The sequence below is a fragment of the Esox lucius genome, chromosome 6 (assembly GCF_011004845.1).
Source record: "Esox lucius isolate fEsoLuc1 chromosome 6, fEsoLuc1.pri, whole genome shotgun sequence".
NCBI lineage: Eukaryota > Metazoa > Chordata > Actinopteri > Esociformes > Esocidae > Esox > Esox lucius.
Genome location: NC_047574.1, coordinates 6,268,584 through 6,283,734, shown reverse-complemented (window position 1 = coordinate 6,283,734; position 15,151 = coordinate 6,268,584). Strand labels below are relative to the sequence as shown.

Below are 15,151 nucleotides of genomic sequence, written 5' to 3'. Positions count from 1 at the left end.
AAAGCCTACGTACAATGTTATTTCCCAGAAAAGGATTCATTGTGAAACTGAAAGTTGGTGGCCATAGTCTCCGGAAAATCATTTCTCTAACGACTCTTTGGTTTTGAATTACTCTTTTAACGGTTTCGGTTTCCGACTTGAACTGAAAAGAGCCGTTCGTTGCGAAAATCTCATCACTACTGGGAAATCTCATGGAAAACCAAATAATAACATTGAGAGTTTAAGGGAATGCGTTTAGGGAGGGATAAGAACACTGAGACCGGATTCATGAAGAAATATTTTTTGTGAACTGTGGTTTCAAGGTAAGTGAATTAAGGGACGGATTTGAGTTTTTGCGACAGATGGGCCTACGTAGATGAATTGGTGCGCCTGAGAAAAACACATTTCAGTTCAAAACATGTCTATAACCGTAGCCTATACTAAGACTGAACCTGTAGCTACATTAAAACCGAGGTAAAGTTGTTTTGATATTCGACATTGGATATTCAACGGATATTGAAAACCCGACAGCAGGTCCTGTTTTCCTACAATAAGGTATCTGGCTGGCGTTACTTAATATGGGGGGTCCGGAATATTAAGTTACGTTCCTAAATAATTAGTAATGTTCGCCGTTGGTCAGTTTGGGGACATCCTGGCTTGACACACGGTTCGACGCTAGGTGTCATATATGGGCATGATGTCATTGCGTTGAGTGTGCTAATGGACAAAGAAGAGTTAACTGGCGTTACAACTATGTGATTTCATTCAATATTTTTTGTCAATATATAACATTGATATAGAAAACAAACGTGTATTTGCTTTGACTACATGTTGAAAAGGCGTTCAAGTCTGATTATGCTTTAGTTTTTTTGTTTTAGTTACATTCAAGAATGAGACACTGGTGGTTTAGAAAGCTGCTGAGTGCAGTTATAATACAGACACATGCATACATACACATGCACAGTCATACTCACTATGGCTGCCATGGTCAGTTTTTCTTTGAGGAGCCATTGCTTGGTTATATGTGATACAGTAGAGTGCCTTCATTATGAGGCTGATGGTTGAGAATTCTGCTTATTGCAGTTACAATGTTGTTTATCTGAGCTCTACATGTTACAAAGTGAAGCAGGTCACCCTTTTGCACTAGTTTATACAGGATTACCATTTATGTATTTTCCATAGATTCAACATATTACACAAATGCGAACAGGCAACAACTTCTCTGTCAGCAACAACAACTGTGAGCAACAACTTCTCTGTCAGCTAAACTGTTCTGAAGGTCCTTTGCAGAGACCTGTGGGTTTTGCTCTGTAGATCTGACCAGTTTTCATACAAATCATAGTAATGGTTTCTCCTTCCTTTGACTTGCACTGTTCATTTTAATAGCATTGTTCTAGAAAGTTGAAATTGGTAACTGGAAGTGTTTAATTTTCTATAACCTGTTGCAGAAAGGTAGCAAGTTTCCATCTGCATCATGTAGAGGTCAGGTCAACCAGTATACAGAAAATATACATTTTTCCAGGGGTGCCTGGAACAAGCCCCTTTTTAATTCTAGAGTAATGACATGGTTATGGACTTAAAACATTGTTGAGAGGAATATAAGTGTTACATGTCTTGCAATTTATTATCTGAGGTCTAATTTAACCCTTATCCTAAAAGTTGATTCAATAGCATAAATTACAGGTCCAAAAGAACAGTAGAACAGGTCCAAAAGAACACAACAGACATTACTGAAAATCTATTAATGTAGTCCAAAAGCATGAAGTTACCGGCATAACATAAAAATACAAAATTGAAATGATATGCCAGTTAGAAAATTAAACATTTAATCACCCGATCAAATATTCAAAACATTACATTCCAACACGGACAAAACTAAACTTTTTCTTTATGTGCTGTGTATTGAGCTTTGCCCGGATTCTGTAGGCTTTGGTTTCATCCTATCATGTTGTATGGTCAGGTGAACACTTCCAAATACTGCCCAGTTTACTCTTGCTAAACAAGATGATGTTTCTTGTCTCTTTGTCTCGTCAAACTATATTGTGTTTTCTGGATATTGTCATTTTTGTTGTGTGGCAACCCAGCATTAGATGATGGTTTAAAGACAGGTAATAGGTACCCTCATCAACAAAAATAATTAACATATTTTTCAAAACACTTGGGATACATTTAAAAATAAAAAAAAATTGGCCAATTAACAAACACGCCACAGAGCTACAAGTGTGTGAGTATCGGTATAGCATCTCGACATTTGATCATATTGACACGCATTAACATTACACCAAGTTTGAGTATTTTGCTAGACACAATTAAGCATTGTGTTAAACTGACTAACGTTTCTTATCAAGTTTACCTCCTCCAAAAATAGCATCTATGAACTGTATGGCTTTTGCCAGTTGCAGTTTTAACAGCTTATTAGCCAGTAATGGGCTTACTAGTATCTACTAACTTCTAATTGAAATAGTCATAAGAATCGAGCAATTGCTAGCGAGACTGATGATTAACTTTACACTGCCAAAGATATTTCATTTCATGGCACAACACTGTTCGTTTTAATTTCCTTCGTGAATGACATTGATACAATGAATATCAATATAGGTGAAGATAACTGACGTTTTCGTCAAGTGAAAAGACGAGAGAATGGTGTTCCAGTGATATTTTCATCCGTGCAATTGTGCCCTGTCACTTTACCAAGACAAAATGTCTTGAAAATTTGGGCATTTGCTTTACAAAATGGGGATATTGTGTGAATGCTGGAGTGCATGTGATTTTAATACAAAATATTGTTTTGTTATATTGTAAACTTAAATACTTAATAATAATAATAATTAATTTATTGTTATTTAGTGAACATCAGATATTCATTTCCTTTATGCTGTTATTTTTATAAATGAATATTATAATAATTATGATTTATGACATGTTTGATAGATTTAAATTAATTGCAGGTACTTCCCATTTCCACTGAATTTCAGGTTACAAAGGGCTCCATTCTGAAGGTCTGTTTTTGCCCCACAGCTAGTTGGTGCCACAAGTTTCAAGGAGTGCTTGATGCAGACAAAAAGAGTAGAATGGCTCAGACTAAAGCACATCAAAAGCTTTTTTGGGAAATCCAAAAACAGCTAATGCAGCTCAATGAAGAGCAGCTATGCATCCTGGCAGATGTCCTGAGTTTGGAAATGCCTGAAAAAGCCCCAACTCTTACAGGATCCAACGAAGCAGAACTGTTTGACTACATTCTGAGATCAATGAAGAGTCAACAGCTGAATCAACCAGAGTTTGAATGTGTCAGTCAGCTGCTTTTTCTGCAAGATGCCATCACCAACCTGCTGGAGGAAAGTGACAGCAACACAACGACCAGGGAGACGAATCCGTCTCGACAGGAGTCAACAGACAAGATGCTGGAGGAAAGTGACAGCAACACAACGACCAGGGAGACGAATCCGTCTCGACAGGAGTCAACAGACAAGATGCTGGAGGAAAGTGACAGCAACACAATGACCAGGGAGAAGAATCCGTCTCGACAGGAGTCAACAGACAAGATGCTGGAGGAAAGTGACAGCAACACAATGACCAGGGAGAAGAATCCGTCTCGACAGGAGTCAACAGACAAGATGCTGGAGGAAAGTGACAGCAACACAATGACCAGGGAGACGAATCCGTCTCGACAGGAGTCAACAGACAAGATGCTGGAGGAAAGTGACAGCAACACAATGACCAGGGAGACGAATCCGTCTCGACAGGAGTCAACAGACAAGATGCTGGAGGAAAGTGACAGCAACACAATGACCAGGGAGAAGAATCCGTCTCGACAGGAGTCAACAGACAAGATGCTGGAGGAAAGTGACAGCAACACAATGACCAGGGAGAAGAATCCGTCTCGACAGGAGTCAACAGACAAGATGCTGGAGGAAAGTGACAGCAACACAACGACCAGGGAGAAGAATCCGTCTCGACAGGAGTCAACAGACAATGAATTCTCAGACACACCAACATGTAGCAGACGTGAGCAGGTTCCTGAGGATGTCACCGTACCTGACGCCACCAATCCAGGGATCATCGACGTAATCTCAGACAGGGTATGATATGATTAAAAGCAATATCCTGCATTTCTTCCTATAATGCACTGCAATAACGCACAGATAGCAATAGATAATAGCTTTGACCACAACTACGGGTAATGTATCAATAATTGTAGTTGCATAAAGTTTTATAAGCATTCATGCTCAATTTAATTATATCGACACCCTTATGGTTTTGTCAAAAACACATTACTCGTCAACTCAGGTATGTGGATTATCTCTATGCACTCAACTTACCCTACTTTGTTTTGAATATTTCTTCTTATCCTCAACTGGCTACTACAAAAACAGTTCATTTTCTCAACCAGAAGTTCAGTGATGTCATCTGCACCCACCAGGTTTGTTCACGTTGTAATTAGGTTAACAATATATCTATTAATAAAGTACATCAAGGTTTCATTTAATTAATCAATTGTTTTTCTTGAAGTCATGGAAAAACAAACTGGTTAAGTGCAGGTGACATCAATAAACTTAACAAAAAACAATGGATTAATCTGTTTTCGTGGTGGCACCACGTGGGAAAATATAACTAACTTGAGCGTAAGCTTACGGGAAGACCTGACTAACATGATGAACATGATTTTTTTTCAGGGGGAAGACATCCGAGACGTGGCGTTTAAGGACCTATTTCAGAGACTAGGGCTATGGGATTCATATCCAAAGAAGATACAAATGAAAGACATACTCCTCATAAAGAAGCTTCCTAAAAGTCAGGAGTTAACTGAAAAAGATCTATGGTTTCAGTATGTGAATATGGTTATGATGTTAGACTGCAGGGCCCGTCACTTGTTCTTAAGATCACCTGAAGACCTTGCAAATATAGCCCATGCTGATGATAAGGATGTACAAGATGATGATGATGATTTCTTTACTTCACATGTTAAAGCGGCCGAGGCAGTCCCACCTCAGACCCACATCCATCCAATGGATCTTCACATGGCGGTTTTTCACTGCTCTGACAATTTTGTGAGACAGTACCTCAACGGTAAACTCTCCACTTGTCAGTTCGCTTTACCTCTGTTAATTCCCAACCCTTGGACTGAGGATATAGAATTTCCTGCGTGGGCTCTGAGAAAGATCAAGAAGACAAACAAAAATGTTGCGGAACACATTTTTAATGTGCCTGTGCCTATTGTGACCATCATGAGGTTGGGATCATCTCCCAACTCCAAGTCTCAAATTATGAGTAACATTATCAACAAGAAGAAACATCCAGTGTTCTTCAATCGTCACTGCACTGGAAGCACAAATAACAGCCTACTTGTAAACGGGCTTGCTGAAATATCCTGGTACTGTCCAGGGGGGAGAGATGACGATGTATTTGACAGATGCGTTGCATTTGTCAACCTCCACGGCGATGCCTGCCAACTCCCCAGACAGGTGCGGTTTCTACAGGAAGTGAGCAATGCCATGATTCTCCTGCTCCCTGATCGACCTCTGAAGAGTGAAGAACTAAAGGTCGCACAGAAGTTGCACAAAGTCCCAGTTCCTCTGATAACGCTGTTTTCTGAGCTTGAGAAGGTGACCAACAGTAGCAACGCAAACATTAAATTTAAAATTGCAGCCAAAAACAGAAATGAGGCTGAACTAACAGAAGAGATTGTTCAAAAGATTTCTGAATTTATTTCAAGTGAAACCAAAACATGCAGCCTGGAGATGTGTTTGGACATTGTGAAAAAGAACAATTTCAAATTAGATGAGGATGAGAAAAGCTGTAAGGATGGGAAAGAGATCAGTCAACTGTTGATGTACTTGTTGAAGGAAACATCTGGGGAACCATTTCTGGATTCAACCTTGAAGGAGAAACTTTTGCCATTACAAGGCAAACTGTGGCAGGAGTGGTGTAAAAATGATAAACTGCTGTGTCGTTTACCAAATAAAGCAGATACCAGTCTAGAACAGCATGCAAGTGAAATAAAGATGGCTCTTAAATCTAGTCGGAAAGAGCAACTAAACGCTGCTCTCCCCTTGAACAACTTCTTGTTAAAATTATTAAAAAGTTTGTCTCATTCTGAGGACGAGGAGATTTTGTACATGTTACAGTGGCTTTGCATGTCCCTTGACCAGCACACCGCAGGAATTCTCTCAGGTCTACAGGAGAAATACCACAAAATATGGATGACGCAGAGGAGCAAAATGGACAAAAATTCAGCTCAGCTAGATAAAAAGCTAAGCAAAATTTCAGCACAGATAAAGGCCTCTGGTTTTACTCTTAATGATATCATGAGAGAAATATCTCAGCTATATGAAGCTCCTCATGACATGAAGTACACTGGGGAACACAAATCTTTTTTTGACAACCTTCCTTCTATTGGAGCTGATATGCTTATGTTGGGCTATCCACTTGAGTTGATGAACGGAGATGTGTCCCATGTTCCTCTGACATGGCTTAAGGCTGTTTTTGGCAAACTGATTCAAAAGCTTGGGGACAAGAATATATTTGTTCTCTCAGTTCTTGGGGTGCAAAGCTCTGGGAAGTCAACTCTTTTGAACACAATGTTTGGACTTCAGTTTGCAGTAAGTGCTGGGCGATGCACAAGTGGAGCATTTATGCAATTACTGAAAGTAGATGAAGAGATGAAAAACCAGCTGCAGTATGACTTTGTCCTGGTGATCGATTCAGAAGGTTTAAGATCACCAGAGCTCAGTTCTGAAGCAACACTGACACATGACAATGAATTGGCAACATTCATTATAGGGATAGGTGACTTGACCCTGATCAACATCATGGGAGAAAACCCATCTGAAATGCAGGACATTCTTCAGATTTGTGCTCAGGCTTTTCTGCGCATGGCATGCGTAAACATAAAACCAAGCTGCATATTTGTCCACCAGAACGTTGCCGAAACTACAGCAAATGATAAAAACCAAGAGGGAAGACGACTTCTTGAAAAGAGACTTAATGAAATTGCTCGCATAGCTGCCAAAGATGAAAATCGAGAAGCTCAATGTTTCAGTGACATCATTCAATTTGACATAAACACCCAAGTGTTTTACTTCAAAAACCTCCTGGAAGGAGATCCTCCAATGGCACCTCCCAATCCATCCTACAGCCAAAACGTCCAGGAGCTCAAAACCCAACTACTCCACATAAAACAGTGGCAAACTAAATGCAAACTGTCCAAACTGTCCGAATTCAAGTTGAGAATTGAAGACCTCTGGAAGGCGCTGCGCAGAGAGAACTTCATTTTCAGTTTCAGAAACACCTTAGAGGTCATGGTGTATAACAAGCTGGAGAATCACTATGCAGACTGGTCCTGGAAACTGCGGAAACATGCCCTGGAGACACAACAGAGATGGCTAAATGAAATCAAAAGCCACTTGGTAGCTGACGTGTCAGTTTCACAGCTAACTGAGGACTTCCAAGACATTTACAAAACCGTCACAGAAGAAATGGAGACATATTTCAAGAATGAAGAACATACACAGATCCTGGTGAACTGGAGGAGCAACACTGATTTAAGAATCCAGAACCTGAAGGATGAACTAATAAATGAGACATGCAAGCTATGTGAGGAAATGCTCAACATTAATCGTTCTAAATCCCAATTAGACTCAAAAAGGACAGAATATGAGGCAGAATTGTTAACAAAAAGCAGATCTCTGGCAGGAAAGTTGAAGGATAAGGAAAGCAAATTAAGTGATCAACAAATGAAGGAGCAATTTAACATCTTATGGAGGGAATTGGAAGAGAAGGTGTCCAGAGAGAAGCCTACGGAAAAGGCTGTGGATATCAAGACCAAGGTTGCCAACATCCTCCTCAACCACTTCAGAAAGGTAAAAAACATAATGGAAATGGTACAAAACGACTGGGTGATATTTCAGTTCAAAGAGGAATATGTCCAATTAAATCAAGGATTATGGAAAAGAATGTGGTCAAAGACATCCTTGTCATCAAAAAAGTATTTGAAACAAAAAGGTGAAGAACTCACAAGGAGCATCCTGGAAGATGTTGAAAAAAACATTAAACAAAAGGAGAATAAAGAACTTGATTTCAATGAGTCTTATGTTCATGAAATCTTGGATCTGATCAAACAAAATGCCAAATTTCAAAATGATCCAAACATTGAGCTCACAGTGGATTATGTTGTAGATCTTTCAATTTTTGCTTGTTCTGAAGCAGTGAACCACTTTCAGAGAATGCACAACACATTCAAGAAAAATAATGATATACTCACTTATCTTAACAGCAAAAAAAGAGATTCTTTTCAGATATTTAAGAGCTTTTGTGAGAATGCCTCCTCTGTCGAATTCTTCGTCCACTTCTTGTGCAATCACATTAAATCAGCAATCCTAAAGGTTGTACCTGAAAATGTAAGTGTGCACATTGCTGATAAAATGAAAAGTGACTATCCTGCTTTCAATGGTAACAGGAACAACCTGGAAAACCACATTCTGGATGATCTTGCAAGCAATGAAAAGTTTGATGACTACATGACTTACATAAACTTTCCTAAAACTTTCCATGAGAAATTCATACAAGAAAAGGTGAAGAACTGTTGTGACTCGGAGGAAACACAGAAAATGCTCCTTTCAAACTTGTCATCTGTTGTTGATGACACTTTGAAGACATGCGATGAGGTAACATGTTCTGTGAATGAGAAAAACGGAACTGCCTCAATGTGGTTAGATGAGCTGTGTTCACAACTCGGCAGGAAAATGACATTATCAAGAGAAGATTTCAAAATCATAGAAAAAGAAGATCTTGAAGAAAAAGGACGAGGGTATGAAAAGACAGACATAAAGAGGTTTGGGTTCTTTAAAGGAAAAATGATAAGTTCACTTGAAGAAATTCAGAAAAAGCAAGACTTTGGGAAGTCTGACATGACCAACATGATAGAGAGAGCAGGGGAAATTCTATGCAAACAGTTGAGTGGATGCTGGGAGAAGTGTCCATTTTGTGCAGCAATCTGTACCAACACAATCCCTGATCATTCAAGTCTCCACAGTATGGAGTTCCATCGCTGTGGGATTCTGTCTGGTTGGCGGTACAAGGACACAGACATAGCCTTCATCGATTTCTGTACCACTGCAGTAGGAAGTACATTGAGATTTTATCCCCAATACTCATCTGACAAAACGGTTCCCTTCAGTAAATATGAAGAGGCTGGCGACCCGTTTGACAAATGGAAAATCACAGCAGATGGAAGTGAAAAGTGCTACTGGAAGTGGTTCATCTGTACATTCCAGTCAGACCTAGAGAAAAAGTACAAGTGCACATTTGAATCCTGGGGTAAAATTCCAGACGATTGGAAAAAAATAACAAAGGAAGATGCACTAAGAGAGCTAAATGTTAAGCCAAAAAATCATCAACAAATGTTCTCTTTTTTTCAATAGTTTCAACATCTTGCTAATCTGCAACATAAAGTAGATCAATACAAAAAGGCAAAGATTTAGTAGGTAAATAAATGTCTGCATGAATTATATAGGAACTTTACATCTTAACAAAATTAGTTTGTATAGCAAAAGTTTAAAGTTTTTTCCTTGTTTTTTGGTCATGTATTCCAAGCACGAGAGCAAATGCTTCATCTGGATTTTGTAACATTATTTTGGTATTTCTCGAGGTTTTGATGTGATTCAAAATAAGCGTAGCAGGTTTGACAAATATGGTTCTGAAGAAAAGAAGCGAATTACATACAGGTGATGGTCATATAATTAGAATATCATCAAAAAGTTGATTTATTTTAGTAATTCCATTCAAAAAGTGAAACTAGTATAATGTATACATTCATTCCTCACAGACTGATATATTTCAAGTGTTTATTTCTTTTAATTTTGATGATTATGACTGACAACTAATGAAAACCCCAAATTCAGTATCTCAGAAAATTAGAATATTACTTAAGACCAATACAATTTTTTTATTATTATTATAAGACCAGCACCTGTATAGTACTCCTGTATCTTCCATTTCTCCCAAAATAGTAATGTTCATTGTTATGAGACTTCTGTACAACTTATAATCTAGTTTCAGCCCAAATAATTTTTGCCCCAACAATCTTAACTGCTAGACTACAGAATAACAACCAACTGCTCATGAGATGGAAAGATATAGGCTTACTATTTTTCCTTTGGAATTTTTGAGTTCATTTACACTTTTTGAGAGATAGAAATAACTGATATATTTTATGATCCCAAATGAAAAATGTTGATTGGCCTATTAGTAAAAAAAGGAAATATACAATGTTTAAGATATGTTATGTTTAAGATATAACATTTGTTAATGATTATAACATAGTCCACATTTCATAGCTGATTATGAACTGTTTGCATGAGATGTATGTCAGTTAAAATAAATCCAAGAAGGTCAATTCTGTTTGGTGTTGTTTATTCTTGAGTGCTTGCTGTAACATATGAACATTGTTTGATTATTTATGAATGTAATGATTGGCTCTGTGTGATATTCAGAGATAAAGGAAAAACATAGTTTCATGTAGTCCAGAACTAGGCTGCTCGTATGTTGCTACTGTGCAGGTTTGTGCAGGTTTGTGTTTTCATTTCATTTTTCAAGTGTTTTGAGATTCGTTTATTCATTAAAGTGCTATAGAAGATGAATACATTATATTTTAACCAAATTGCAATCATCAATGGTTACCAGATACCTTGTTTAACCAGCAACGTTTATTATAAAAGACTGAGACCTGGATCTCTTTTACGGCTGTGCCCAGTGTAAACATGTTTACATACATTAACAAAATATTTACAAATGGAACATTTCAAAACATACAAAACAAAAACAATCAAAGACAACATCATATTGATCCTGCATTTTAAACCATTTCCCCCCCTACAGCTGTGATGGTGTTATTGCTTTAGGGATTGCTCATGAAATAATCTTCTGTTTGTAGCTTTTTTTCGTTTGTTTAGGGGAGAGTGGGGTGAGTTGAGCCAATTTTTACTTAAGTTGTCCGCTAAACAAGGGGAAAAGAGACAGGAGTTAAACTTTTACATCTAAACATATTTCAGGAGATCCCTTCAGATGCGGTGACAACAATGCACCAATGAAAGAAGGGCCTTGATAATATGATTCCTAAAAAAGTGGTCCTGTGGCCCAACTTAAGTTGATCCCAGTCAGTGGGTGTGTTGATCCCAGTCAGTGGTTAGGTTGATCCCAGTCAGTGGTGTGTTGATCCCAGTCAGTGGATGTGTTGATCCCAGTCAGTGGATGTGTTGATCCCAGTCAGTGGATGTGTTGATCCCAGTCAGTGGTTAGGTTGATCCCAGTCAGTGGTTAGGTTGATCCCAGTCAGTGGATGTGTTGATCCCAGTCAGTGGTTAGGTTGATCCCAGTCAGTGGATGTGTTGATCCCAGTCAGTGGATGTGTTGATCCCAGTCAGTGGATGTGTTGATCCCAGTCAGTGGTTAGGTTGATCCCAGTCAGTGGATGTGTTGATCCCAGTCAGTGGATGTGTTGATCCCAGTCAGTGGTTAGGTTGATCCCAGTCAGTGGTTAGGTTGATCCCAGTCAGTGGATGTGTTGATCCCAGTCAGTGGATGTGTTGATCCCAGTCAGTGGATGTGTTGATCCCAGTCAGTGGTTAGGTTGATCCCAGTCAGTGGATGTGTTGATCCCAGTCAGTGGATGTGTTGATCCCAGTCAGTGGTTAGGTTGATCCCAGTCAGTGGTTAGGTTGATCCCAGTCAGTGGTTAGGTTGATCCCAGTCAGTGGTTAGGTTGATCCCAGTCAGTGGTTAGGTTGATCCCAGTCAGTGGATGTGTTGATCCCAGTCAGTGGATGTGTTGATCCCAGTCAGTGGATGTGTTGATCCCAGTCAGTGGATGTGTTGATCCCAGTCAGAGGGTGTGTTGATCCCAGTCAGTGGGTGTGTTGATCCCAGTCAGTGGGTGTGTTGATCCATGTCCTTATAAACAATTGGAAATAATTCATTATTTAGAAGAAAATAGTTCATCCCAAATACCTTAACTGTATTGGGCAGCGCTGTTTTAAATGTTTCTTGAGAGAAAGCTTTTGGCACACTCTCAAGGTCTATGCATAACCTCTATTCAATATCTTCATCATGGGGCAAGTAAATTCCACTGCAACTATTTCCTGTTTAGCCTAGGCTATTGGTTGTGTTCAGGAGCAGTCCTTTTTATTAATGCATTTACACAGGCAGCCCAATTCTGATCGAACACTTTTGACCAATCAGATCCGCTATTTTGCCCAAGATCTCAATGTTGTAAAAGCAGCCAGCATAACCTCTTTTATGTAAAATGTGTGTGTTATACTGTGAATTAGAAATATCTGATGACATCTATGCCATTACATTATGCAATGACTTGATACTGACATGCCACAAATGTTTCATGGCATGATAGCTTTTCTACAATAATTAAAGTAAGAAATTATGTATGAAATAACATTTGATAAATCAGAAATGTAACTCATGCTGGAGCAAAGTGAAACATTGGTTCAACTTACCCCAGAGCATCCGGCTCATTTACCCCACAATCACCACTTTGGAGTGCCAGTCCCTAGCTTAGTGGGAGGCCCAGGGTTCGTAGCACATTCTACAACCCGGTTTCTCAGAGACGTTGGGTTCAGTGGTCAAGCCTTACATCACACAGTAAAGAGCCTGTCAGAAGCAGCAGAGGAATAGCAACTGGTTGTGGGGTCCTCAGGCGCAATAGGAAGGAAATCTGGCTGGTGTATGTGGAAGTTGGGCTGAGGTGAGCAGGCGACGGGGGTCCTGGGACGCCAGATTCCCCGTCGAACCCTCTTGGGGTGTCATGGGCTAGTCGACGAAAAACCAAGAACGGAAGGAGCCCACTCCAGTGATGTACCCTGCTCACCTCAATCCAGACGGTTGTCATGCTGATGCGCTGGGGGGGCCACGATGAGGTTTATCCCGGGGGCCACGATGAGGTTTATCCCGGGGGCCACTATGAGGTTTATCCCCGGGGCCACTATGAGGTTTTCCCCCGGGCATCGCAGCCATTGTATGTGCTGATGCGCCAGGGAGGCAATAGGCTGATCCCTGGAGCCAACATAACACTTCAGCCAGTGACACCATGCAGAAGGATGTCTGTATCATCACACTGAGGAAACAATGGAGGAAAACGCAGAAGGATCAACTTAGTCTATTGTTAGTTGGTATTTATCTTGATGAGAGCAGAGTTCAAATCAGCACGACGTTTTAACACTTATTCATGTTATGGAAATCAGCAAGTGAGGGCTAAACTTTGACATACATTTTTATAAAGTGGCCATTCACTAACGTAAGACCATAACATGTCCAGTGACAGGTGAAATGAATAACACTGGGTCAGAGCATCTCCAAAACTGCAGTGGTCAGTACCTATCAAAAGTGGTCCAAGTTAGGAAAAGAGGTGAACCGAAGACAGAGTCATGGGCGGCCAAGTCTCATTGATGCACGTGGGGAGGGAAGGCTGACCCGTGTGGTCCGATCCAACAGATGAGCTACTGTAGCTCAAATTGCTGAAAAAGTTAATGCTGGTACTAATAGAAAGGCATCAGAACACACAGTGCATCGCTGTTTGCTGCTGCATAGCCGCAGACCAGTCAGGGTGCCCATGCTGACCCGTCAAACTGCTGAAAGCAGGTGGCCTCGTCTGATGAATCACGTTTTCTTTTACATCACGTGAATGGCCGCGTGCGTGTGCGTCGCTTACCTGGAGAACACATGGCACCAGGATGCACTATGGGAAGAAGGCAAGCCGGCGGAGGGAGTGTGATGCTTTGGGCAAAGTTCTGCTGGGAAACCTTGGATCCTGCCATTCATGTGGATGTTACTTTGAAATGTACCACCTACCTGAGCATTGTTGCAGACCATGTGCACCCTTTCATGGCAACGGTATTCTCTGATGGCATTGGCCTCTTTCAGTAGGATAATGCGCCCTGCCACAAAGCAAACATTTTTCAGGAATGGTTTGAGGAACCTAACGGGGCCAAGGTATTGGCTTAGCCTCCAAATTCCCCAGATATCAATCCAATCAAGCATCCGTGGGATGTGCTGGACGAACAAGTCCAATCCACGGAGGCCCCACCTCACAACTTACAGGACTTAAAGGATCTGCTGCTAATGTCTTGGTGCTAGATACCACAGCACACCTTCGGAGGTATAGTGGAGTCCACGCTTTGGCAGGTCCGTGCTGTTTTGACGGCCAAAGGGAGACCTACACAATATTAGGCAGGTGGTCATATTTTTAGACCTGGATAAATTCGCTTTAACAGTCATTATACTTGACATAAAAACAATAAAAATGTTGGGGGTAAAAAACATACCACATTTCCCATGAGGCTTTCTTCATCACTGCCAGTTGGAAATGGTGTTCTTCCTGAATGTATGGTCACATGACAAAATTGTGAACAGCTGTCTAGATAGGGGGTGGCTCAACTTACCCACTGCCTCACATTACACCACTCACCCCTATTTCCAACACTTTATATAACAGTTTTCCAAAAGTTTTAATTGGTTAAATTCATCAATTTAGGCATTTTTCAAATAGCAAAGAGCTGTATTTACAGAATTAGGGAAACATGATTACATTAATATCTTGGTACAGATTTTACACAAAGAATATTTGATATTGTACAAGATCATAAAGTCACAATAAAAAAGAAAATCCAAAACCAGAATAAAGGAGTACATTACTGGGTTCAAACCAGACTATGTGAGTCACAGTGTTCCTTGACTACTCAAGGTGCTCAATATAGGCTACTTGAGGAGAACCAACCAACATTTACGAAGCAAAAACAAGAGAAAGTTGGTGAGGGATACAATGCTCATGTCTGAACAGTACCGGAGGTGAAAGCCATCGCTACAGCCACTATCTGATTGTGGTTGAGATTATCTCTGCAGTACTGAGGTCCTCCACCAGAGGTCACTGTAGCACACATCTGTCATTGGACTGTGCCACTGCGCTGCAGTCTTTGACCTCTTCACTGGCAATTGTCGGATTCTGTTGTTGCCTGTCTTTGGCATGTCCAGATAAAACCCCATCCAGGATGTGCTGTAGTATGTCTTTACTCTCACTAGGAGGCAGGTTGTAGAAGAAATACTGTGGAGCCATCTGAATGAACCTGAAGGGACAATTAAAAACACTATGATCCATTTTCTAGTATAA

At 40.2% G+C, this 15,151-nt stretch overlaps 2 protein-coding genes across 5 annotated transcripts in view; one reads left to right on the top strand and one right to left on the bottom strand.

Moving 5' to 3' along the window:
• The first annotated feature begins 200 nt into the window (after nucleotides 1-200).
• Nucleotides 201-9,759, top strand: LOC117592805 (interferon-induced very large GTPase 1-like). Of its 4 annotated transcripts, none has more exons than XM_034292846.1 (4): nucleotides 201-302; nucleotides 2,955-3,314; nucleotides 3,387-4,058; nucleotides 4,653-9,759. In XM_034292846.1, exons 2-4 carry the CDS (start codon nucleotides 3,051-3,053, stop codon nucleotides 9,396-9,398), a joined length of 5,682 nt encoding a protein of 1,893 aa, XP_034148737.1. In that variant the 5' UTR covers nucleotides 201-302; nucleotides 2,955-3,050; the 3' UTR covers nucleotides 9,399-9,759. The 4 variants fall into 4 exon arrangements, with proteins under 4 accessions (XP_034148737.1, XP_034148736.1, XP_034148735.1 ...); XM_034292845.1 differs by having other exon boundaries at nucleotides 2,955-3,866; nucleotides 3,939-4,058; XM_034292844.1 differs by having other exon boundaries at nucleotides 2,998-4,058.
• Nucleotides 9,760-12,857: 3,098 nt separating this feature from the next.
• LOC117594589 (receptor-interacting serine/threonine-protein kinase 1-like) overlaps nucleotides 12,858-15,151 on the bottom strand; it is a 7,962-nt gene continuing 5,668 nt past the window's right edge. Inside the window, 2 exon segments of the mRNA XM_034292821.1 lie at nucleotides 12,858-13,058; nucleotides 14,136-14,200. Of these exon segments, the coding sequence (XP_034148712.1) occupies nucleotides 12,858-13,058; nucleotides 14,136-14,200 (266 nt within the window).